This window comes from Akebia trifoliata, chromosome 7 (assembly GCF_017979445.1).
Source record: "Akebia trifoliata isolate Shusen 1 chromosome 7, ASM1797944v1, whole genome shotgun sequence".
In the NCBI taxonomy this organism is placed as follows: domain Eukaryota; kingdom Viridiplantae; phylum Streptophyta; class Magnoliopsida; order Ranunculales; family Lardizabalaceae; genus Akebia; species Akebia trifoliata.
Genome location: NC_141381.1, coordinates 30228987 through 30256063, shown reverse-complemented (window position 1 = coordinate 30256063; position 27077 = coordinate 30228987). Strand labels below are relative to the sequence as shown.

Below are 27077 nucleotides of genomic sequence, written 5' to 3'. Positions count from 1 at the left end.
CTTTTGCTAAAATTCGCCATATCCCCTCTTCCCTTAAGTATGTAACACTAACTCTTCCACCTCTGCCCTTTCTCCCTCTCTTGAAAATATGGGACTTGTGCCATCTCCCTTTGTTTGTCACTCAGAATCAACTTCTCTCTCTTCTCAACTAAGTCTCCCATCTGTTCCTTCTCTCACCTCACAATCCTCCCAACACCACCACCCTTTCTCCACCACACACCACCAATGCATAACAACCCTCAAGCCCAATTCTTCTCATGTCTTCTCCCTCGCTCTCTCCGACAAGTTCCTCTACAGCGGCTCTTCTGACAAAGAAATTCAAGTATGGAATCACAACCCATTAAACCCAGACTCTATTCCTTCAAATTCAACTAATAACATTGTTGCTATCGGCCATGGCGCGGTAAAATCACTAATAGTCTCTAGAAACAAACTGTTTAGTGCTCATCAAGATCACAAAATTCGAGTATGGCAAATCAATGACGATGAGACTCACCATCGAAGGTACAAGTGTTTAGCCACACTTCCTACACTAAGTGATCGAATTACAAGTCTACTACAACCCAAGAACCGAGTTCAAGTCCGAAGACACAAGAAATGCACATGGGTCCATCACGTTGACGCAATATCTGCGTTGGCCTTATCGGAAGATGGGTCCCTTCTTTATTCTGTTTCGTGGGATCGAACGTTCAAAATTTGGCGAACTTCAGATTTTAAATGTTTAGAATCAGTAGATAATGCACACGATGACGCCATAAATGCTGTTGTAATTTCTAACAATGGGTTCGTCTACACAGGATCAGCGGATAAGAAAATTAAGGTGTGGAGAAAGGTCCATGGAGAGAAGAAACATTCATTAGTGGGTACATTAGAGAAGCATGAGTCTGCGGTTAACGCGTTGGCCCTTAGCACCGATGGGTCAACTCTGTATTCAGGAGCGTGTGATCGATCGATTGTGGTTTGGGAGAAAGATAGTGATGGTGGTGGTGATGATGATCATATGGTGGTTGTGGGTGCACTTAGAGGGCATAAAAAGGCGATATTGTGCTTAGCTTTAGTGTCGGGTTTGGTTTGTAGTGGATCGACCGATAAAACAGTTAGAATTTGGAGAAAGGTTGGTGATGGAGGTTATTTATGTTTGGCAGTTTTGGAAGGACATAGAGGTCCTGTCAAGTGCTTGATTGGTGCCATTGTTGATCATCAAAACTATACAACAAGTCTGGGTGATACTTCTTGTATAGTTTATAGTGGTAGTTTGGACTGTGAGATCAAAGTGTGGCAGATTTTGGTTCCCTTTTCTTAGTGGTTTTTGAGTTTTTTTTTTTTTTTTTTATACTTAAATAGTGTTTCAAGTGTTTTCAGATTGAGTTGCTGAAGTTGATCTTCTGTAAGGGAATTATACTCAGGTTTTTAATGAGTGGGTTTCTTTTATTTTGTTAGAGCTTCAAAGTTTGAATAATAGTTTTTGTTGGAAATCTGTAATGCATTCTACATGGAGAAAGAAAGACGGGGAATTTGTTGCTTAGGCTCTTGGGTTTTTGGGATACTAATGGCAAGAATGTCTCAGTGAATATTTTAGACACCACTAGTGTTTTCAAGCTGATGACATGCACCCCTTGACCTTAGTCTTCTCTCATCAATTAATGAAAAAAAAAAATGACTTAAACACCATTGTCTACAACCTCTACTCTCAAAAATCTTGATTTTTCTTCCCAAAATCAATCATTTTCAACCTCTTAGGTAAAATCTTTTATCCTCATCATTAACCTTAAAAACATTTCTACAAGAGATTACGACAAAGATGAAAACGAAGGATTAAAGATGAGGATGTGTAGCTTAAAAATAATTTCCCATAGAGATTGAAGAGCTTGAAGATGGGGGTAAAAATTAAGGGTTTTTTGTTATAGGTTGAAGATGTGGGCATTTAAATCATTTTTCATTAATCTATGAACACGATTGAAAAGGGGAGGGGGGACATGTCCTCGGCTTGAAAACATAAAGGTGTCTAAAATATTCACTAAAACATGGAGGGTGTGCCTGTATATGAGGTTTGGGGAAAAGAACCCCTTTAATTCATATTCAAATATTAGTTAGATATGTGAGTTGGGAAAAAAGGTGCCCCTTTAATTTCAACCTTTTGAACTGTTTATATTTTTAATTATATTTAAATATTGGTTGAGGGTGGGGTTAAAGGAGACAAAATGCCATAAAACCCATTAATCTCGCCCACCCTATGTTCTGTTCTTAGAGAAATCCTTCTGGTAAAACGTACTCTCCAAGGAGTTTGAAAGATTTGGGTTTTTAACAAAATGATTTGATTCCATAAGTAAACATGAATAAAACTAGGGCATTAGCCCTTCATCTTGAACAATAGTCCCACATCAACTGGGTATTATGACCTTGGACTATATATACACCTAGGGCAATCCTCACCTTAGGATCAACTAGACCCATGGGCTTCTACATGGTATCAGAGCAGGTGACCACAGGGATGTAGGAGACACGTTACAATGAGGGGGAGTGTGAGCGATAGTCCCACATCACTGGGTATCATGACCTTGGGCTATATATAAACTTAGGGCAATCTTCACCTTACAAGCCAGTTTTGTGAGGATGAGTTAAGCGCATAGGCTTCTACAATTCCAAAAAAAGGACTTCGATTTTTTACTTTTTTTTCTTTTTAACAAATTTAAGGATGGCTCCACCTATATTCAAATCAGTATCGGTAAAGCTGCCATACCAAGGAGGACCATGGACCTTTTCTTTTCGTTTTTGTTAGGCAAACAAGTTAAATAGCTAATAATTAGTAGGTGAAGATGGATTTTTAACCTAAGTTGTGGTATCGACACTTATACTTTAACCAACTTAACAAGGTGGTTCAAAGATTGTTGAGTTGAGCTTAGTCCCACATCAGACACAAATTGCCTTATCTCTCTCCTTATAAGCTCTTGAGTCTCTCCACTCATTGCCAATTAGTTTTGAGTTGGACCCCCAAATTTATCATGGTATCAAAGCCGGCTTTTCCTTTCTCTCCTCCACGTCACCGAATTCATACTTCTACATGCTTTGGCCTAGTCCAGCCAACACTTACAAGGGTGTATTGAGTTGAGTTTAGTTCCACATCGGACACAAATTACCTTGTCTCTCTCCTTATAAACTCTTGGGCATCTTCACTCATTGCTAATTGATTTTGAGTTGGACCTCAAATTTATCAGGGATGATTATGGAGCTTGACATTTGTGTGTTCATGTCTATCCCATAGCTCAATTCTCATCACTGTTGCACTTAAATCTCAAAAGGGATCAGCACATGAACCCTCTTTCACCATTCTACTCTGTATAATATATACTTTGGGGTTCAAAAAATTTGGGATCAACTAAACGAGTTATATTTCTCCATTTAACTTGTCCAAAGCCAAGTATTTTGTTATTTGGAGTAAATTCATATCTACTTTCACTATCTCCATTTAAGTTAACATGGCCTAAGTTAGTCTTTGACTCTCAACCAAGACTAGACATATTTATACTTTAAGTTGTGATAATCTTACTCCCCCACGTGGCATACTCAAAATGCTCTCTTGAGGTGGCATGTGCTAGAACCATAGATTTTATGCAGCAGGATATACATATGCATATCCCTATAAATATGTGCAATTGTGTATCCCAAGGAATAAAGATCCATGGTTCTAGCACATGCCACGTTAAGAGAGTATTTTGAGCATACCATGAGGGGGAGTCAGAAAATCATTATTATTATACTTTTAATAATCTAATAATTGTTTTAACTTAGAGTCGTGTTGGAGTGGCCTCAAGATTGGACCTCATATCACACGTCCTGATGTGAAAGTGCATAGTAACCCTAGATTCTTTTTCACTCGTATCTCGATGAAAGCATCTATGATTCCTATACACTTTCTTGTTAGGATGTGTGATATGAGGTATAGCATTATTCTTTAACTTACTTAAAACTTTTCTAAAGGCTCAAAAGAAAAAAAATCCCTAAAACTCAAATGAAGGAAAGTTGATCCAACAATCCCATAAATGAAATACAAAAATTGATCCAAGCATTTAAAAGAGCAATCCAAAACCTTCAATGTTTCAAGGTTAATATTACGAGAAACGGAATGAAACTTTCAACCATGACTGGCACTACAAATAAACACTGATCATGAGAGTCACCGCATTTACTATTGATGGTTAGGTCTCAATAAATCAATTGGACCCATCAAGATTGAACTACAAATCTAGATGAAAGTTTCACACGGAGAAAAATGTTAAACTTAGTGACTTTGATTTAGCCAATTTTTTTATTCTAAACCAAAGATATTTTGTTTAAACGGGATCATTAAAAAGCTTACTTTTAGGACTCAGTTCTTTCATGCATGTAAGTAATAGGGTAATAATGGAGCCCTTGTCTCCTAAATCCCATATCAATTATCTTAAGAGAAGAATACAAGCTTGAAAAGAAAAGATGGAAGACAAGGCTATAAAAATACAGGTATGGGCCATACTTTTTACCTAACTTTCAACCCAATAACAATTTAATTAAAAAGATGAATGATTTGAAGCTTGAACAAATGTATTTAAATTAATTAAAAACTATAGATGTGTCCCAAATGAGGTTTGGCATACATGCTATTCTAGAAAAGTAAAATTTAGGCTCTGAGACCCAAATTATTGGGATGAGGCTGATGACGACGATGATGATGATTGAGTATAGATTTTTGTATCATCGCATCAAGGAGATTATATTAAAAAAGATTTCCTCAATTAGAGCAAACGGATGTTAAAAGAATGCTTTAAACAAAGTCCGACTTTGAAGTGGGCAGCCCGCCTCAAAATCTAAAGGAACCCTCTTCATTACAAGACACGTGGTGTTTTGAATTTATTTCACGTCTCTACATTTCTGTCAAAATTTGAAATACCTCCTTAGATATGCCACATGTAATTCAATGGAGAGGGTTCCTTCAAGCAGGCTGCCCGCTTCAAAGTTTTTTCCCTTGAAACATGTCTTTTAATAAGTAGGGCTGCAACCTGAGTGGTTTGGAGGGTGAATCCAGGCTCAACCCAAGTGATAGCATAGAACCCTCAACCCGACCATTGAACCTGAGCTCAACCCAAGCTTAATCTTTTAAAATTGGGTTGAACTCGAGTTAGCCCAAGTTAACTAATTTTGGGCAGGTTGGACGGGTTGACTCGTTGAGTATTCCTAATTTCATTTTAATTCGTAAATAAATTTTACATCTTAAAGAAAAAATACAATATCAAAAATAAAACCACTAGTAAATAAAATCATATGCAACCTTCAAATCCATCATTGAGAGAATATGTAGACAAACCATACTTAAGCAAAACTCATATTAATAATATTCAATTGTCCCCATTAAAAATATTTGTATTTAGACATCGGGTTCGGGTTGAGTCAGGTTGCTCGATCTCTCAACTTGAGCTCAACCCAAATTGAGGTCGGGTTGACATATCCTAACCTAGACTCAACTCGTTTTCGACAAAACTCAGCCCAGGGTCACCCATCAGTTAGGTTGACCCTGGGTTGAGTATGGGCAACCCGCCCAAGTTACAATCCTATTAAGAAGGGATGAAAAGAAACATGGGCAGAAGTATAGCGGGCCAAACCTAATACAAAACTTACAACCTACTCCCTACCCACCAAGCTATAGTGAGGGCATAACTGGAATAAGTTACTATCAACTGTATCAGAGTGTATATGACATTATTTATGAGAAATTCTATTGCCACACCCACTTTTGCTAATGTCACTCCAATTTATATGTAAATAATCAAAGAATTACACTTATTCATAAATCTTAGTGATTTATCGTTCTTTTTTTTCTAAACAGATAAAGATTTAAATTGTATCCCCCCACAATACAAATTTTGGAATCTAAAAGAAAGCAAATGAACTCTAAAATATAAACTTAAATTACCTAAAAGTTAAAATTATTCCCCAAAACTTCAAAGATAATTTTGAAATGCAACAAATAAGAATGGTTGAACTGCTTCCCTATTCAAACTATATAGATCTTTGTGAGCTACCCCAAAAGCTCTACTCAATGCTTGAAACTTTTTATATATACACCCAAACTTCATATCGTGCGGCTAATTTTATTTTTTTGAGCTTTATATTTTTAATGCTCTGTTTGTGGGGATCTCCACAATTGTTTAAGAAAAAGAAGAAACTATGAAACAAAGAAAACAAAAAATCAAGTTTACTTTGGTAATGTTCATTCATTAAAAAAAAAATGAAGAAATATATATATAATATATTAAGATGATGATGGAAAACGAGATGTTTGTTCATTCAAGTATAAAAATAGGTATTTTTTATTTTATTTTATTTTATTTTTATTTATAAAAAATAAAAAATAAAAAAAAGCCTTAAGAGGGTAATTTCGGAGAAGCTAATAAACCCTAGACTGAAAGACTACTTCAGCATGTTATGACCCATGATTTAAACCTTGGCAAGGACCATTCAATTTGGGCAATTAGACTGAGACTCAGGGGCCTTTCAATGATTTTGATGAATTTTAGGGGAAAAAAACTCACAAATGCAGATGTTTCATGAAAAAAACAGTCAACTTGGATGAACTTTTAGGATTTAAAAAAAAAACTCATTTGTTTTATGAAAAGTCGCTCAAGATGGCCTGTTTGGATCAAATTCAATGTGTTTTGTCTAAGCTAATTAATAATAATTACAACCTATCTTGCAAGTGCCATTTAGGTTAGTTGGTAAAGTCTTTGCATGATAATACTCGAGACTTGGGTTCAAATCCTGCCATCACACCATCCTAACTAGATAATATAGTTTACTTACTCACTCATGTGCTCTGATGTAAAATAAGGTAAAGGGAGGTTTACAAAATAGGTCTAGAACGCAAGTTTTCCAATCCATTTTTGGGTTGGGTTGATCCGCAAATACTGGTGGGTCCGCCCAACAGGCCTAGCTTCTACACCAATCCTAAGCATGGGGCTAGCTTAGCCTGATGACTAAACAGGTCTAATAACACTATCCAAATCCGATCTACGATAAATTGGGCCAGGCCAAAACTTGGTCCAATTCTAATAAGGACAGTGCAGGGCAATCCTTGGAACCATAGTCACAAAATTCTTCGAATTTTAAAAAAAATTTGTAAAATTTTCTGAATTAGGGGTTAGCTGATTAAATCAACGAATTGGTGACTTAATTGAAGACTCGTTACTTAGTATTGGAACATGGTAACATTTTTACTCCTCACCTTCAAAATAATATTTTTTTTCTACATTCAAACATCAAGAAGAAGAGAGAGTTTCAAGAGAAGTTGAAAATGATGGATTTTGGTAAGAAACCCAAAAATATATTTTGTATAATCCCCGAAATTTTACCTATTTTTTAACAAAACTTTCCCGAATTTATCCGAATTGACCAATTTGAATCCCCACCAAATAATTACTGAATCCAAACTTTGTTACTATGCTTAGAACTGGATGTTGCTAGTTTAACTATTACCATACTAACAAGTTGATTTCTTGAGATTCATCATCATCAGTTATGCTAATGTGTCTTTTGAATAGGTTCAAATTGGTTTGGGCGGTTCATCCATGGATGCAAAACGAAATCCGAAGGAGGAAGAGAACTAAAAAAAGCGTCAACAATTCTGTTGTGTCCAATGAAGACCCATGGAATCAACTCGACAATTTGACCATGGAGAATGTACTGGCTAGGCTTCCGATGGCTGATTTCCTCCCTTGTCAATTTGTGTCTAAGAGATGGCATTCACTGATTACCTCTCATTTATTTCATGCGACCTCCAATGAATTATTCGATCATCACCCATGGTTCTTAACGCTTAATTCAAAAGCCCCATCAAACGTAGTCTATGATATGGAAGTCGATGATTGGCGCCACGCCCATCTCCCCATCCCCATGGATGTTAACCAAAGGCCAATAACAACTCATCCAGTGGCCACTTCTGGCAGTCTAATGTGCTTTAGATCACAAACTGGCACTCTCATTGTTTGCAATCCAATAAGTGGATCAAAGTGTTCTATACCAAGATTGGATACCGATTACCCTACTAAGGCGATCGTGATGTATAGATCGAAATCATCTTATGAGGTTTTTGTTGTTTACAGAGACAGGTAATCTAATTTTTGGATGAGTGTTTTCTCATCGAAGGAGAATACTTGGACGAAAATTCCATTCAAAATGACCGCGATGGATGGGGAAGAAGAGATGGGGCCTATGCCGGGAATTAGTATTTTACAGGGGACTGCAACGAAGGAGTTCGCTGGAGTGACTACGATCCGTAGTGATGACCTAGTGATGGTGTAGTATCTTAGCCCCGGAGGGCGATTAGTGGCCATCGATTCCCAAATGAGCACCGCATCGATGTTCCCAGATCTTTACCCCAAGGAGGATGAGAACGCGTTAGGCTTGGTTGAGTGTGGTGGTAGAATTTTCATTGTTTCTCTTATTGAGGAATTTGAGTCCGCGATGCTTATAGTGTGGGAGTACGACGCTGAGGAAAAGAAGTGGGGGCACTTTTCATGCATGCCACCAGACATTTCTGAAGACTACTTTGGCATAGAAGCTGACATCAATTGTGCCGCTTGTGAGGACTATGTGATGGTGTGTGTCACCTCGGGTATTGACCAAAGCCTTAATCAGTTGGTGATGTACAAGATCTCCGAGGACTCTTGGGTTGAGCTACCGAGTTGTTCTAATGTTCGTGGTAGAGGCTTTAAGAAGTTTGTGGTAACATACTCGTTCAAGCCTGACATCAAAGTTAATGTGTAATGGTGATTTAGTGGTTGTTATGTAGGCTCTCATTTTCGCACATTATCATTAACAAGATAATGTATAAAAATGAGCAATAAATGATCACTAAGGGTTTGTCTCGACTTTGAGAATTTTTCATTGAGTGATTTCTATTGGATTTTATCAGTTTCTATTTTGGGTTGTGAATTCGAATGATTAGAAATCTTCAATCTCGGTATCTAGTTTTCGTCGTGATTCCTCCATTTTATTATGCTTTTGAAGCAAAGGTTGAGATGAGAATATATAAATTTCCTAAATATCATGTATTCCCATCTCACCTTGATGTAAGTGAGAAGTTTGAGAGTAGAATTTTTCAAAAATAATTCTAATTCTAACTCTGATTTTATTTTAGGAGTTACTTCCAAATCTCCTAACTCCATCTTTTATTATTGAAAGTATAATTATTTATGTTACTAAAAGCTCTTTTGAGATTAAGCTCAACGCATAGATTTGAAAGTATAATTATTTAGAGTTGGGATAATATGACTCGGTAAAACATACTCGGTCTGTACGTGGTTGATGTGGCAAATGGACAGAATCATAGATCTTTTTCTTTGGGATACACAAGGAAAAAAGATCTATGATTCTATGCACTTGCCACGTCTACCGCATATGTTTAATGAGTCATTTTATCATTAGTCAATTATTTATGTTACTAAAAGCACTTTTGGGATTAAGTTCAAGACATAGATTAGATAACATGGTTTCAAAACTCCGAGACCAATATGTATCGCCCAACAACAAGACGGACACAAAAATCAATGTATCAGACAAGATTTAAAATCCACATTCATTTTTCTCATTGTTGAACCAAACGTCTCAAATGTGTCGGAAAACTCGTCCGAGATGACTCGATCTTGTTCACAGACGTGGCAAGACATTTTAAAACCATTGTAGATAACCAGTTATTTCTTTTGGAAGAATTATACACAAAAGATCAGCTCATTGTGAATGTATACACAAAAGATCACTAACATCTTAACTGTTATAACGAGAGAAGGAGGAGTAGAAATCATTTGACACCAAAATTTGAGTGGTCATAAATGCCCACCCTTTTATTTTTAAATTTAATATAATCAAAATCCTAGAAAACTGCAACCCATGAACACCTCGTTCAGCTTCCAAAATTACAAAATATCCTTTTTTTTAACTATCTAATTAAAAAATAATAAGAATTAACCAATAATTTAAATTACAAATAAACCCTATTGATATATATGTGTTTGCACATGCAATCTTTTAGTTACAAATATAATTGCGGGTGCAACTTGGTTCGGTTTTGGGTCAAACTGGAATCAAAACGACATAGGTTTATTCTACTAAGAACCAGAACCAAACCAAATTAAAGTCAGTTTGATTCAGTTCGGTTTTATGGGTTGCCAATATTCTATAAATTGTAAGTAACGCTTTTTAATGAAAAAATAAATATATAATAAGTATAAAATTGTCATACAATAAATCACTAATATATCTATACAAGCTTGATCCGAGAACTGAACCAAATTAATCGATTCTTCATTTTTGTAACCCAAAATCAAACCACAACTTATTCCAAACCGAATCAAACAATCCCACAGCTATCGATTTAGTTCGATTCTTTATTTGAACAACACCAAGTTGCACCCCTAATTATAATAAGAGAATGTGGAGTAGACATGGTTAGCAACTACCCCATCTCTACATTTGAATGTAATATAATTGGTTGGAGTGGGAGAGGTTCAACACCAGAATTTGAGTGACCACAAATGCCCGCACTTTTATATTTCAATTTAATATAATCAAAGGTTATTTCAGTCAAAAACCTAGAAACTTGTAACCCACAAGACCAAGACCACCTTGTTTAGTTTTCAAAATTACAAAAATGTCATTTTAACTATCTAATCTACAAAAATCCTTCAACAAATTTCGGGATTCACAAGGAAAAGGATCTGCAAGCATACAAATGAAGTTTTTAAATTACAAATAAACCCTTTTAATTTGTATGACTTCGCAGATGATACCATCCTCTAATTTAGAAAATAATCGGAAGAGTAACTTGTAGGGCTTATCGACTACTTGTTGGGCTAAACAAATAATCGGAAGCCAACAACCAGGCTTCAGATATAAATGGGCCAAATAATGTTTGGGCTTATCAACTTACAGAACAATTTTAAAATAGGAGTTGTAGGGCTTTACCCTTGTTTAGAGGGAACCCTTCCAGAAATTCTCAGTGGCGCTGGGCCAAGCCCAGGCCAAAGAGGGGGTTTGGAAATAGTTTTCAACCAGCAATTGACGCGCCTCGGTTATTACCTCACTAGCTGCGTCATTGCCCCAAGCGCAAAGATACTCTTCAACGTCCACTCATGACCTTTCTTATACCTACTCACCTGCTCTCACGTTTCACTTGTACCCGATGTGGGACTAAATGTTACCAACTAAAACAATAAATGATGACTAATCATTCTCTTCCACCAAACTCTCCCTCTCTCTCTCTCTCTCTCTCTCTCTCTCTATACTGCACTTGATTGCCTTTGAAGAAACTCAACACTGTTCTCTTTCATTTTCTGATGTGTTGGGGGCTTCAAAATCCTGTGCAAGATGGCTTGGATCGGTTGAGTCAATATGATGGACGATTTATGGTGACTATCGCACTCAATTGCCTTTGAAATTAGTCTTCTACGACTTCTAAAACTACGTTTACATCTCAAAATTCTTGTTCCCAACTAATTAAAACGAAAGGTGGGTGTTAATGGACAGGGTCTGGGCTTGGCGCTTGATAAGTTTAATAAGCTCGAACAAATCAAATCTATGTCGACAATTGTGACATTGACATCCCTATCAAATGTCAATGGTGTCTTTACTTCCCTAATGGTAAAAAAAATCACATTTTAATAAGAAATTAATTAAAATAGCGATAAATAAAAAAAAAAGACAAATAGATTTTCTAGTTGAGTATGGTACAAATAGCTGTTAGTGTCCATGAGTCATGAGTTCGATACCCACTATGACCATTACTTCCTCAAGAGCGCACTCTTACTTGGTGCGTATTATATATGGGGGTTGCACGTGCCCTAGGACTAGTCCTTGGACAAGATCATGGTCTATGGACTGAGCAAAGCCCAAATACGAGTCCGATCCCCAATCTACAAGGTTATCCGATTATCAAAAAAAATAACATAGACTTCATGATTCATAAAACAAATTTGACCAAAAATATTTATTTCAAAAAAGAAAAAGACTTACATATGTGGCGGGGTATGCCACGAAAGGAGTGTCTTGCAACATTAGATGCAATCAATTTTATAGATAAAGAGATGTGACCCAACTAACTTGACACCATTCCAATATTGTCTACACCTTATCTTAAATATTGAGCTATGATACATGAATCATATCTCATCATTGAACTCTATCATGAATCATATCTTTAGACAATGCATGTTACTTCATATTTTTCTTGTTGTTATTGTTTTTATAATTGTCAATTTTCTTCTTGTCTAGTTAGAATGTTCAACTTTAACGAAAGCATTTATTCTCATAGATATTATTAGTTGCTAGCATTTCACTTACCCAAACTATTATACGATAAAAATCGCTTATTTTATCTTATATTAGGCATCATTCCTAAATTTTCTTGGATACTCTGTTCTAATGCCATCTCTATCTTATTAGTAACACCCATCCATCTGTGCTTCTATCAATCTGAAATTGCCAGATAGCCTAGTTGTTAACTTGTAAATCTTATTCATAGTTTTATGATACCTTATGGACACATAAAAGTACTCCTAAATCATTTTAACTGTTCAATATTAATCGTATAGGTCAAATTTTCAATAATTTCTTCATTTCTATATATTAATTGAACCAAAATTGTGAAAGTGACATATACAGAGAATTGCATTCTCTTATGGTTTTGCTTGGCTTAAAATCTTTAGTTTCTTATATATCACTCCTTAATTATAATTTTAAAATTATTTTGTATTTTATTAAAAAATATTGCATCATCTGCAAGTAAATACACCAAATGGTCTTTACTTTAATATTAACAATCGATCCATTCATGACTAATGCAAGCATAGGTTTTTTTTTTTTTTTTTTTTAAATATTCGTGCTTCATCAACTATTATAGCACTAGTCACGACTCAGCATAGTTATTGTAATAATGTTGATATAGACGGTCATAAATTAACTTTCTAGATATTCCATCTCACATATATCTTTTAGGGGATGTTTGTTTTGATACTATAATCAATTATTGCCTATAACCCGGTTCTATAATTCAATCTTACTTTTCGTTCGGACTATAAAATAATCTTCTTGTAATCAAATATAAAAAATTGGTTTAAAAAAAAAAAAAAGGAACAATGATTTTTTGATGCCCCGATACATCCCCTGACGTAGCATGTACTAAAATCATAGATTCTTTTATCAAGATACACAACTGCACATATTTATGGGAATGTACAATTGTGTATCCTGAAGGGGGAATATATTGTTCTAACCCATGCCACATCAGGGGTGTTTGTCAAAGGGGACATTAGAAAATCACGACTCTAAAAAAAATAAAAAATTGTGCAAGATCCATTTATTATGATTTTTGAATTTTTTTTTTTTTTTATTCTTCTTGCTAATGCGATATTTTTGTGTGCTTAGGTATATTACAATTTGTATCACAACGGTAAAAACAAGGCTACCAAAACAAGATTATGGCTTTAGATTTCAAAATCATTTTTTCAAAAATAGTATACCTAAATTGACATTCTAGATTCTAAAAATCAGTTTTGTAATTTGATTTTGGCGTTTTAAAATCACAATCTCATTGAATGGTAAAAATCATAGAGAAAAGTTATTCTTTGGCTAGGATTATAAAGATGAATATTTCACCGTTGAAGTTAGAAATTGACTAAGCTTCAAAAAATAATGTAGGCAAACGAGATTTTGAGTTCTAAAAATAAGCTTTTGTAACTTAATCTTGATAATCCAAAATCAGAATTTAAAATTCCAAACCAAATCCCATCATACAAAAGAATTTAAGTACACTAACAAATTATGAGGGTGCTATTGGTATGGTACCCCAATTTTTACTTATTTCATCCTAATGAAATTAAAAAAAAAAAAAATTATTTAATTCAGTGATTGAGAATAAGTAAAAGTTGGGGTGCCAATAGAAACTCTCTATTTTTTGTTTAGATTCGTATTTGTCACATTTAGGATTTTATTTGAGCCTAATCTTATTTTTAAACAACTATCGAAATTGTTTGACACAAACTTTTGTAATGTTTGAATGATTTGTTTTAATCTTTAATTAGCGTGAGATAAACAATTTAAAAGTTAGGGATGTAACAAGTAAAAGTTGGGGTGTTAATAGCAACTCTGTAAATTATAGTCGGCTCGTGACCCTCGTTGTCTGGCGTGGACTGTCCCACGTGTGGGCTTTGTTTGTAGTTCATAATCATTGTACGAGAAAGGAGAAACAATACACACTTTCAACGCGAAATTTGATATTTATTAGAGATGGAAAACTTAATAGCTAAGTACACAACTGTGATAGAGTCGACTGTCTTACTGGGGACCACTAAACTATCGTTGGTGGGCCCTGACTTGATTTGGTGAATCTTTTGATAAATCCGTGAATGATCGCCACGTGTAAAGTTTAAACATTAAAATACTCTCCAAGTGGATGTCCTTTTTCTCTTATATTAAAAAAAAAGTTTTTGTTAAAGTGAAAAAAAAAAAAAATACACTTTGGGAATAAGCATCTGACGGCATTTTAGCTTTTATTTTATTTTTTTTAAATTCTTGTAAGGGTATTTTTGGTACAAAATACAATTTCCACAACATGGTTTTGTAATCCGTTATTTTGATATTTAAAAACAATGGACATGGAATTGTAGCAGCAAATTTTTTTTTTATTTTTTATTATTTCATTTTCTTGGACCATATAATAATTTGTCAATGTTTTGGATTAAATCGCTGTATTTTTCGAAGCTTCAATTGGTAGAGAAATAATTTTTTTTCTTTTTTTATTTTATTTTATTGGTAAGTATAATTTGTCAGTTGGGGTCGCTAAACTCATGAAAAGTTAATTGAAATGGTCACACAATCCTGACCGTTTATATATGAGATCTAATGATTGAGATAAGATATGCATTCTGAGAATATATTACGAATCTCTAAAATAAATATCAATTGTTGGATCTCATATATATCGGTTGAGATTGTGTGTGAACATATGAATCTACTTTTATGAGTCTACGGATCATATCTTTTTTTATGATTATAAGATATATTATAAACTTCCACTTGTATGCTTGGTGGAATATGATATATTGTAAATGTAAAATTGATGCGCCCTTGAAAATAAGATTGTGAACAATGATATTGAACCTATAAAGGTAGGATCTTGATTTGGACTTGGTTAAGGTCTATAAAGTAACAAATTTACTATCAGGTCTAAACATGTTTTTGATCAGGAAATAGGTTGATCCGGGATTTTGATGAAAATATCTTCAAATGGCTCTAAATGACTTTGAAAGGTTCTTCAATTTGGTCTTTTATAAAACCCGAGAACCAATTCAACTTGTTAGGGAGTTGGCCTTGAGCCACTCAACTTGGGCCCAATGGAGGTTACTATTGGTCTAAAAAAGTGTAGCTCGCTTCTTGGGGATTAGGTTAAGGCTCATAGCCCAACTTAAATCCTCTCATCGAGTGTTTATTTATCTTTGATTGTATCTTGTGTGTGCCTTGTTCGCAATTTGTTAGCAATCTCATGTTTAATTCTTGAAATTTTCATTAATTTTTTTGTTTTTTTTAATGAAAGTATTATTTTTAGGATTATTGAACTATTCTAAATCATTCACAGATTTTAAGCTTGAAAAGAATAAAATGTAGTTTTTACGAATTTTTATAAAATTTGGTAGAAAAAAAAAATGCTACTATAACTTATTGTATGTTGCAAAGTGTAAACTTGTAAGTTGTAATATGTAACACCATTCGACTTTGAAACGGTCATACTTCAAAATTTTGGACGAATCCACATTTTTATGTGAAAAATGTACTTTTTATCTTTAAAAAAATAATGACTTACCCTCAAAATTTATTTGAGATTACATCTTAATTTTTCAAATTGATGATTTGTCATTTGACTTTAATATTCTTTTAAAAATCAATAGAACAATAATTTCAGTGTCCTCATTATCACCACCATCACCATCACTATCATATGACTGGATTTTTGGTTTTCAAAATTTTGAAATGAAATGGATAATACACATGTAAAACATGTGCAACATATTTTTCATCTATCGAATTTTACAATCCAAAATTGAATAGAATTCAGATATTTCACGAATTAAATTTTTGTCGTATTCCAAATTGCTAACAAGGGTCCAGTTCAATAACATCCTTCATCATAGGGCTTAGACCCATAGCTCGGTTGGTTTGATACATTGCAAGGCATCTTTAAGGTCGTGGGTTTAAGTCTAATTTATCCATCAAAAATAAAAATCCTTTGTCATAATAAATTTTAGGATCTTATTAACGTGTACCCTACGGACACACGTAAAAGTTCAACAAATACACTTTGAAAATTAAATTATATATTAAAAATGACCTCGAAGAAATTTATTTTTATCGAGATACCCTCAAATTCCAATTTTCAAAGTGTATGCATTGGTCTTTAACGTGTGTCCTAAGAGTATTCTCGGCCCAATAAAATAAAGCAAAATCATTGATTTCTTAATAATGTTTAGTCAAGGCTTAACTTTCATTAAAGATTAGTTTCATGGCTCTTAGGACTAACTACAATATCTTAAAAAAAATTAATTAATTGGATAAGTTTGAGATGAAGATGTGTGAGTGATCAAAGAAGGTTGCCACGTGGCACGATATAATATTATTAAAATATCAGAGCAGATGTTCATTCCAGCACCCAATGCTGCCTCTGTACTTATTATAACGTAAGTGGTGTCGACTTTGACTAATAATTGAGACTAGTGGCGGGCGGCACGTGGAATCTTTATTGCTTTACCAAACAAGTCCCTCGTGCTTCCTCGGTATTAGGTCATTCGTTAAGCGTCCCAATCGACAACCCTCGTATATAATTTAGTGTACAATTACTAAAATAACCCTTCACATGTAACGTTCAAATATGACTTCTATGATTTATATATTATTTCTATAAGGTTGTGGGAATAAAATAATGTCTCATACAATGTATATTTTTTATACCTCCAACAGAATTGACTTTGAGGCGATACTTTTCTTTTTTTTTAGGTCAATTTCGATTTGAGAATAAATTAGATGCATAGTCGTCGTCGTCGTCGTCGTCGTCGTCTTCTTCTTCTTCTTCTTCTTTCTAGAAGGTCTTAAACTAATCAACTAATCCTCTGACTCTTGTAAGCAATTTGGAAGTATGTAGTAACTTGGGATCAAAGAATCTGCTCTTTTTATGATCTTAAGTTCAAATCCCACTACCCATAAAAAATATTATTGGCCACGACCGCTCCACGTAGTGGGGTATAGTCTGAATGCGAGGCGTAGGGACTAGTCTGGTGCGCGCAAGCTGGCTCGAAAACCCTTCGTTATCAAATAAAAAAATAAAAATTTAGAGGTAAAAATTCCATACATGAAAGATTCTGATTTTATTGGAGTTTAGATTATAAAAATTCATTAAACAAGAAATTTGCGACATATACTTTACACATATTTTATATGTCTTCCATAACAAAAATTCAAAAAATAAATAATTCAATATACTTCAAAAGATTTACAATATTCTAGTAAAATTCGTAATCATATGGTTCTTTGAAAAGATTCGAACAATTATAAACATCTAATACAATCATACATAAATATTCCTTGATCTCGAATAAATGAGAGGGAGAGAAAAAAAAATGTATTCCTACTATTAATATAGAAAAATATTAAAGAAGAATCAATAAAAAGAATTTTAAAGAGTTGCATAGATCAATTGGATTTCAATTTTTTTCTAAAAATTTGCAATGATCGATTTGATTTTAGATTTACTTCTTCGTTGTGTTTCAAATATGAGTTTTTAGTTTCTTTTGATCGATTTGTCAAAGATAAAGTGAAAGAGACCTGCTTGAAAGTAGACGATGGAGAGATTTCGAATTTCAATTGATGGAGGAGACCAAGGCTTTGATACTAATTTAGATTAATATCATTTTTTGTCAAATATTATAATATTCATAAAAAATTTATTTTATTCATTTTCCTTTTAAATATATGCAAATTTTTTGAGTCATTCAAAATTTTGGAAGAATAATACTGTTATTAAAAAAAATGTAAAATTTTCAACAATAAACCTGCAAATTGCTAACAAGGCCTTGGACCACATGTAATCATTCTCTATTTTTTTAAATGTGATTTTTGCCATCTCACCAATCCATAAAGGACTTCTTCTACTTGGTTAAGTGAATTAGAAAAAGAGTCGTAATAATCAAACTCCCTCACGTGGCATATTCAAAATACTCTCTTGATGTGACATGTGCTAGAACTATAGACTTCATGCCTTAGGATACACAATTGCACATACCCATAAATCTATGCAATTGTGTATCCTAGTGAAAGAAACTCTATGGTTCAAACACAACCCTCGTCGAGAGAATATTTTGAATATGCCATGTGGGGGAGTAAAAAAATTGTTATTTTTAGAAAAATCAAGAAAACTCAACGAGTCATATTTGTATTGTTCATGGACAAGACTAGATGAAACTTGCAATATTTTGACACTTAAAACTTTATATTTTTTATAATTATTAATATATAGAATGTTAACATCCAATACTTCATGGGGACGATAGCATTGTCTAATATTTTCTTTTTAATAATACCTCTTATCATTTTATCTTTTAGTAAAAAAATTAAGAGTATATTATTCTTTTACATAATAAATACTATGTGTATTTAAGTATTTTAAATTAAAAATATTCATTGTAATAAATATTTTGACAATCAATATTTGTTAATATAATAAACGTACTTATTGTATAAAAGATTAGCATATTCAAGTATTTTTTTATATAAAAAGATAAAATAAGAAAGGATATTATTGAAAAAAAAAATGTATTACTTTTATGAGGTATTGAACGTTAGCATTCTCTTATCAAAATCACATGATTATGTTTCAGACGTAGACCCCGTACGTTCTTTCTTTCACGTAGGAATTCTGTGGAATGTTGAATCGCGAAGAAAAGATAAACATAAAGAACCAAAAACAATTAATAACAATAGTCTACATATAAAACAAAAGTGAAGACGAAAAAGTGAGGATAAGCTTTTGAGTTGGCTTCCCAATAAGCAACTCAACTCCAAGTTGGCAAACTTTTGAATTGAGTGAGTTGAGTTACTGAGTTTTCAAATATTGATTCAGTCCCTTTCACATGCAATCAATTAATAGAAAGTTTTGTTTTAGAGTCGTGCTGGAGTGAGTATAGTCAAAAGCATCTATGGCTCTTATGCACTTTCACGTCAGGATGTACGATATGAGGTACAATCTTGAGTCCATTTCAGCAGTATTTTTTATTCCATGTGGAGCTGTTTTTGTTGGAGTCGAAACTGAAATCAAAATAATTCACATAGTGAGACCTTAATAAGATGCTCCAACGATTCACACTTCTAATTAATAAAGTACAAAATATTTTTGATAATTATAATGGCCAACCTATGTCTATAGGTAATGTTTGGGAATATGTTAGGTGTTGATTCATGGTTTTTTTGCCCCTCAAAAGTGCTTTACAGTTTGAAATTAGGATTCCATGTTGGTTTAGCTTCCCGTATCTTGCAAAACACAAACTAAAAATGATTAAAAATAATATTGAAAACAATTTCTTGTTTATTATTATTATTATTATTATTATTATTATTTGTGTTGTGAGGGAGGGGGAGGGGGAGTAAAATCGATCATTGTGTTGTTAGAAAATTAGAATTTTATATTAAAGATCAAAAAGATCGAACATGCTTAATATAAGATTAATGATGATCTAACTCGAAAATTTTCACTCGAACTATACTCAGTACATGTGGTAAGTGCACATAACCATTGATCTTTTTTCCTTCTGTATCTCAAAGAAAAAAATCTATGGCTCTGTGCACTGATTATGTTGGCTGAGTACAGATTGAGTGAAAATTTCTGAGTCAAAATATTGCAACTCTCAATATGATTATCAAATTATCTATAAAAGTTATTTCCGAAAATATACTTCCTAAACATTTTCATTAAAAGGGTAATTTTTTAATATAGCAATCCTTGTGAAAGAGATTCAAAAAGACATTTGATGCACCATTACCCATGCCATAGTGTTTCCCCCTTTTTTTCCCCATTTTTTTTTTTTTTGGAGAAGGAAACTGACTCCTTAGGTAGCCTGTAATTCCTATGCCACATGGCACTATCTAATTTGTCATTTTAAAACATGAAACCATATTATTAAAGAAGAAGGAGAGTGATAGATTCTCTTAATAAAATGATAATTACAATAACCCTAATAGATTTTATAAAAATGAAATCATATCTAGAGATAAAATATTTTCTTAATAAATCTCAATCAAATCAATCTAACATTATCTTAACCTCAATAGATATACTATATTTTATTACAATACATCATAATTAATTGCTCCAATATTTAATATTTGAGTAAAATTAATAAAAATTAAAATAAATAATAAGAGTTACTAAAAAAAAATCACAATTTTTATATCTCCAACAAAAATAATATCTTGGATGCCTTCTTTGAACTGGAACATTTACAATACTTAACCCAATAGAAGAGAAATACTTGGATCACGATGGGAGGTGAGGAATAACTTGACGACTAATAGATGGGTGATGATGGGTCCCACCAAGGAGAATCTCATATATCATAAGCAATTATGAATGTGCCCCACAGATCATGATTCTCCAATTGAATGGTTATGATCATTCAAACCAATAGCCTTTTAAGGGTAGCGGATCTCTTGGTATCCAATGACAAAACCAACTAGTTTCTATAATACAAAATGGATTTTAGAAGATTAAAGGATGAGAAAAATACACCAAATGGTCATCTATTTTGCTGAAATTATTGGTCCAACTGCTTCTAAAATCGATTTCTTTCTTAAATGTTGGATTGATGAGTAATTGTTATCATGTATGTTATTTAATTTAATTATATTTAAAATATATATATATATATATATATATATATATATATATATATATATATATATATATATATATATATAAAACGATAGGAAGGAAATTCATTTTTGTTGTCATCGTCTCCTTTTTATACAAAGAATGGATTTTTCGAAAGGACCACACGTCACATACAATTTATTCATTCGTTCCTCTTTTTTTTTTTTTTTTTCTATCAAAATAGGATCCTATGTACAATCACATTTAGAATTTTACCTTTCTAACCTTCTTGTGAAGACAAAATTATGTTTAGGGTTTAGTTTTTAGTATTTAGCTTAGATTGAATATAAGGATAGAAAGGTAAATACAGCCAAAAGGGTACTCTTTTGAGAAAAAAAAAATCAGTTTATTTGTATAACCTTTGAATCAAATGGTATAAGGTAAATTTAATATGATTGTACAGAGAATATCAATATAGCAATATTGTCTCAGGGCCACCTGTGAGAGCGTTCCCTCACTTGCTTGGTGCGTGTGATGTGCTTGGGAGGGTCACAGAAGCCTTTGTTCCGGCCTTGACTCGTCCAGTCTCCCTAATCGATCATGAGTCCGGACACCCCATTATCAAAAATAAATAATTAATATCAACATGTGTATATGATCTTTAAAATTTTTGAAAACGAAGTTAGACAATAATTTTGACAAAATACATGATTCTTTCTACAAATCACTTAAAAAAAATTGGCTAGATTTGTTCTTATTAGATTGAACTGTGAACTTTGATGAGAGATGAAACAATTTGTGGAATAATTCTTACTTCTACGAACTCATACTAATCAATTTGTGGAATAAGATACACTGTATTTTTTTTTATTTTTTGTAGCATAGTTCTCTACATTACTTAAGTGCCCTTTGTCATTTATAAGGAAATTTTAATTATAACTCCTGCAAAATTAGCAAAATATTAGTTTACCCTTTATAAAAAAAATACAAGATTAAGTTTACCCCTTGACCAAAATCAATATTTATTTTTATTATGAATTATCAGTGAAATTTGGGATTTATTCAAAAACTTAAATTACTAAACAATTTTTTTACCTTTAATTCATAAAAAAAATAAAAAGAAAAAAAGAATTACGTTAACTGTTGTAACTTGTAAGGGGGCAAACGTAAATATCGCTGACTTTGCAAGGGGCTATTACTAAAATTCTTGCATTTCTACTCAATAATAATCACAAATACCTTATTATTAATCGAAATAATAGTAAAAAAATTTGACAGTAGGTAATTTCGTAAATAAACACAAAGAGCGGGGTAATTGTAAAAGTCGAAACAGTATTTGGGTTTCTATATCGTTATCGCGTCCTTTTGTTTTTGGTAGACCAACGTAATCCCTTCTGATTTTTGGGGGCTCAAAGAAAGTCCTTTCATCGCCACATGAGGCTTTTTCTCTGCAACCGCGTAGACTAGATCTACTCACTCTTTCTCAGAGAGAGATAAATAATCGCTAAATTTCAGAACTTCAGTTATTAATTTCCCTTGGTGTTCTCGTGTTTGATTCGCAGAAAAGGGCAAAAAAAAAAAAATGAGATCTTTTGTTTCATTTTCTTGAAGAATTTCAGGAGAAATAGATTTAAAGAGATGGGTAATGGTAAGAATAGGTGGAAGATTTCCTTCTTTAGATCTCCGACTGCTTTGAAAGATGAAACAAAGGAACCACCAAAGGAATTCGTCTGTCAGATTTCTGGGTCTTTAATGGCGGACCCTGTAATTGTTGCATCAGGTCAGACCTTCGAGAGAAACTGTGTTCAAGTTTGTAAAAAAATGGGTTTTTCACCGACCCTCTCTGATGGCTCAAAACCCGATTTTTCGACTGTAATCCCTAATTTGGCCATTAAATCAACTATTATCAATTGGTGTGATACTTATGGTGTCGAATGGCCAAAACCCCTTGAATTTAGTGTGGCAGAGAAGCTTATTCGAACCACAATGATCTCTGAAGAAGAAAAATTGCAGAGCGAAAACGAAAAAGTAGAAGAATTAGAGATGAACGAAAAGGAAAAAAGTGAGATTTTGGAGAATGATTTGCTTAAAGCTGTTGCAGAGAACCCGCCAGTGATGTTTTCTCATACGGAAACCGATTTGAATCGTCGTGCAAATCATTTCTACTCGAGTTCAGAAGAATCGGTGATCACGACGATTCCAACTAGCCCTCTTCCTCTCGCGACTCGTCCCTCTTGTTATTCTTCTTCTTCTTCATCTTCTTCTACATCTTCGTCATCTGAGATCGTTGTAGACGAAACCCTAAACCCTAATTCCTCCGAAGATGAGGAGATGATATTAAAGCTTAAGAGTTCTCAAGTTTTCGAACAAGAAGAAGCCGTGATTTCTCTACGAAAGATCACAAGAACGAAAGAAGAAACTAGGGTTTCTCTCTGTACTCCTCGATTACTCTCAGCCGTTCGATCTCTCTTGATCTCACGATACTCCACTATTCAGATAAACTCGGTGGCAGCTTTAGTTAATTTATCTCTGGAGAAGGTCAATAAAGTGAAGATCGTACGGTCAGGAATTGTTCCTCTTTTGATCGACTTGTTGAAGGGAGGATTCCCTGAATCGCAGGAGCACGCAGCCGGTGCACTATTCAGCTTAGCCCTTGATGATGAGAACAAAACCGCGATCGGTGTTTTGGGAGCTTTGCCTCCTCTTCTCCACTTGCTTCGTTCTGAGAGTGAGCGAGCGAGACACGACTCGGCACTAGCTTTGTATCATCTTTCACTCGTTCAGAGTAACCGATCCAAACTCGTTAAACTGGGTTCGGTCCCAATATTGTTAGCTTTGGCGAAGGCAGGAGATTTGGCGACTAGGGCATTGCTCATACTGTGCAATTTAGCATTGTGCGCCGAAGGGCGCGCGGCGATGTTGGACGCGAATGCGGTTGAGTTCTTTGTGGGGATTTTGAGGGATTGTGAGTCAGAATCGGAGTTGACTCGAGAGAGTTGTGTCGCGGCGTTGTTTGCATTGAGTCATGGGAGTTTGAGGTTTAAAGGGTTAGCGAAGGAGGCTGGAGCAGTAGAAGTGTTGAGAGAGGTTGCTGAGAGAGGAAGTGAGAGAGCAAGAGAGAAAGCCATGAAGATTTTACAGATGATGAGAGGGAGAGATGAAATTGAAGAGGACTGGGAGAGTATGTTGAACTCGGGAATACTGAGTCGGAATCGTTATGGAGCTGGTGCGAACTCGACCGAGTTTTGATCTATTTGGTAGGTTGTAATTAGAGATGATTTTTTTTTTTTTTTTTTGGTTGAACTGTTGTTGGAATCCCAAGGTTTCATTGGGTACCTACTCGATTAACCAGTAATGGTGGAATCGGTTTAAGATTATCCCGGGATTGGGAATACTTATTCCAGAACCGGATAGAACCTATGTGTATAATTGAATATGATTTTGGGTCCCCAGTTGGTAGAAGGACCCTGACTTGAGAAACAATGACAGATGTGTATATGAGAGTTGGAATGTTGTTAAAGTTTCTTATGAGTTTTAAGTGTGATGGCATATACTGGAGGTACCAACTTGGTAAAGACTGATGTCTATGAATGGAATAGTGGCATAATATGATATATTTTGTACACATTATTATTATTTTATTTATGATGGAGTGTCCGAATTTACTTTCGACTAGGGTGATCGGAAAAGCCAAAGCATATGGATCCCTCCCCAGGGCACGTCCAACGCCCGCTTATCACACGCTTCGGGTAAGTGAGGGTGGCCTCGAAGAAATACTGCTCATACTAGGTATCGAACTCACAATTTACAGATTCTCATCGTTTATTGGAATTTGATATTGCCATTGAACCACCCCTCTCCGGGTTTGTACACATTATTATTGATCATAAATCGTAGGGAAATTCTCAAATAATAATAAATTTTTTTTAAAATATCAAAAGTGTTACACATATTGATAGAATTATCACATAGTGTAAGACAAATTAGTTTTATCACACTATGTGATAGTTCCGCCAATACTTCAACACTTTTGGAATGAACAAAAATGTTTATAATTATTTGAGAAATTTCCCTAAATTGTAAGGGTATTATAACCAATTTTATCATATTTTTATGTTAAAATAAATATTTAATATAATTATTACTTAACTTTTTAATCATTCTTATATTATAGTATACCAAACTACTAATTAGAAGTTGCGGCATGTAGAAGGTGTGTAGGATTCAATTTGTTGGGAAAATGATGTTGAGGAAATGGGTTTCTTTAGAAACAATTTATTGGTGTTTGCTTGCGTTTTGTTATCTATTATTAACATTGGATTGCTTTTGTCGTTCAATTATTCCAAAAAAAGATAGATATTCCCCAAACATTTTTTATTTCTACTTGAATTGATCAACTTTAAAAGAAGGGAAAATTACTTAAAGAGTCCTGTGGGAAGATTTTTTAAGGGCTTCTCTAAATCATTATTCATCTTTTTTTAACATTGAATTGCTTTTGTCCTTCTATTATTAGAAAAAAAAGATAGATATTCCCCAAACATTTTTTTGTTTTTATTTGAATTGATCTACTTTAAAAGAAGGGAAAATCACTTAAAGGACCTTGTGAAGATTTTTTAAGGGTTTCTCTAAATCATTATTCATCTTTTTCAACATTGAATTGCTTTTGTCCTTCTATTATTTGAAAAAAGATTGATATTTCCTAAATTTTTTTGTTTCTATTTGAATTGGTCTACTTTAAAAGAAGAAAAAATTAGTTAAAGGACCCTTTGGAGGGATTTTTTTCTAAACAATCCCTAAGTTATGGGCAATCTCTTAATAGTCCATCTAGTAAAATTTTCTTTTATCAATAATCACTGGACTTCATCTCCCACATTTCTCATGATTGAATGTCTTAACTGTTCGAATTCATCATTTTCATTCAAAAAATTAGATTTTTAGCACCTCATTCGAGTTTTGAAGATTTCATCCTATTAGAAAGAATTTAAAAAGGAAGAAGAAGCTATTTTCAATATTTTGAAGATGTAAGTAAAAAAAAATTAGGATTTTTTTTTTAAATACTTTTTTTCTTAGTTTTTGATTGAAAATCAATTAAAGATGATATTTTTGAGTTGAAATCATCTAAACAAGTCATTATCTCAAGTTTTTAGTCGATATTTTCATGTATGTTGGTAAAAAAAAAATTTCGAAAATTGAAAATAAGTGGATTTTACCAGTGTCGAGTTCACCACTTTTTATTTAAAAAGTGGTAAGCTCGACGGTAAATAAAAAGCATCGAGTTTGATAGTAAATTTTTTGTACTCGACACTAAATAAAAAAAATGAGTTCGATAATAAATAAAAAGTGCTGAACTCGAGAACTGAGGGACCATTAAGAAATAAAAAAGTTTACTAAATGTTTCATCAAACTACCCCGCGTAACTTAGAAACTACTTAGAGATAAATCCCTCCGTCAGGGTTCTTTAAGTAATTTTCCCTTGAAAGAACTAGATAAATTTCTAATTCTAAAGTAGTAGTATAAGTTGTGAGCCCATAGAATTGCTCAATAGTATTACTATTCAAAAAATTCCATGAGAACTGCTTTTAATTATCCCCGAAAATTAGATTATCAAGCAAACCCTAAAATATGCAAACAAATAACTCTACAATTAATCATTTATTTTCACAAAGGAAAAAATAAAAAAAACATTTTATTTGCTTTCCATTGGATATTATAATTGATTTAATTCTCTACGATTCTATAAGTAGGCATCCAAGGCAACCCTTTTAATTCAATTGACACTAACTAAACAAGAGCCTAATCTAACCAAATAAATAATCTATATGGTTTTTGAATGAGAGAAGGGAGATTATTGCTGACCAAAATCACATTAAATAACTTTTTAAATTACAAAATGACCTTAGATATATTAATATATTTGAAATAATTTATACGAAATAATATAAAATAAAACAATTGTTTAAATGCTCAACTTGAAACAATTTATTTTCGTCTGACCATCTAGTTGCCATATACCCAGTTCTTAGTAAAATCCATTTCTTAGGAAAAAGGTCGAGAAAATGAATTTTTTTTTAAAAGATTTACTGGTGTTTGCTTGCATTTTGGAAAGTGTCAAAAAAAACAAAAAAAGGTTGGATTTAAAAAAAAAATT

At 33.4% G+C, this 27077-nt stretch overlaps 2 protein-coding genes, 1 non-coding gene and 1 pseudogene across 3 annotated transcripts; 3 read left to right on the top strand and 1 right to left on the bottom strand.

Annotated features, from left to right (window-relative positions):
- The first annotated feature begins 31 nt into the window (after nt 1-31).
- Nucleotides 32-1331, top strand: LOC147398938 (protein JINGUBANG pseudogene; annotated as a pseudogene).
- Nucleotides 1332-8385: 7054 nt separating this feature from the next.
- Nucleotides 8386-8793, top strand: LOC147398937 (F-box only protein 13-like). The gene has a single exon (XM_086446779.1). It carries the CDS (start codon nt 8386-8388, stop codon nt 8791-8793), a length of 408 nt encoding a protein of 135 aa, XP_086302905.1.
- Nucleotides 8794-10992: 2199 nt separating this feature from the next.
- On the bottom strand, nt 10993-11138 carry LOC147398936 (U4 spliceosomal RNA). The gene has a single exon (XR_015180209.1). It is a non-coding gene; the product is annotated as a U4 spliceosomal RNA (small nuclear RNA).
- An 11177-nt stretch (nt 11139-22315) lies between these two features.
- On the top strand, nt 22316-24543 carry LOC147398935 (U-box domain-containing protein 40-like). Its single transcript, XM_086448309.1, has one exon. It carries the CDS (start codon nt 22568-22570, stop codon nt 24176-24178), a length of 1611 nt encoding a protein of 536 aa, XP_086304435.1. The 5' UTR covers nt 22316-22567; the 3' UTR covers nt 24179-24543.
- The last annotated feature ends 2534 nt before the right edge of the window (nt 24544-27077 follow it).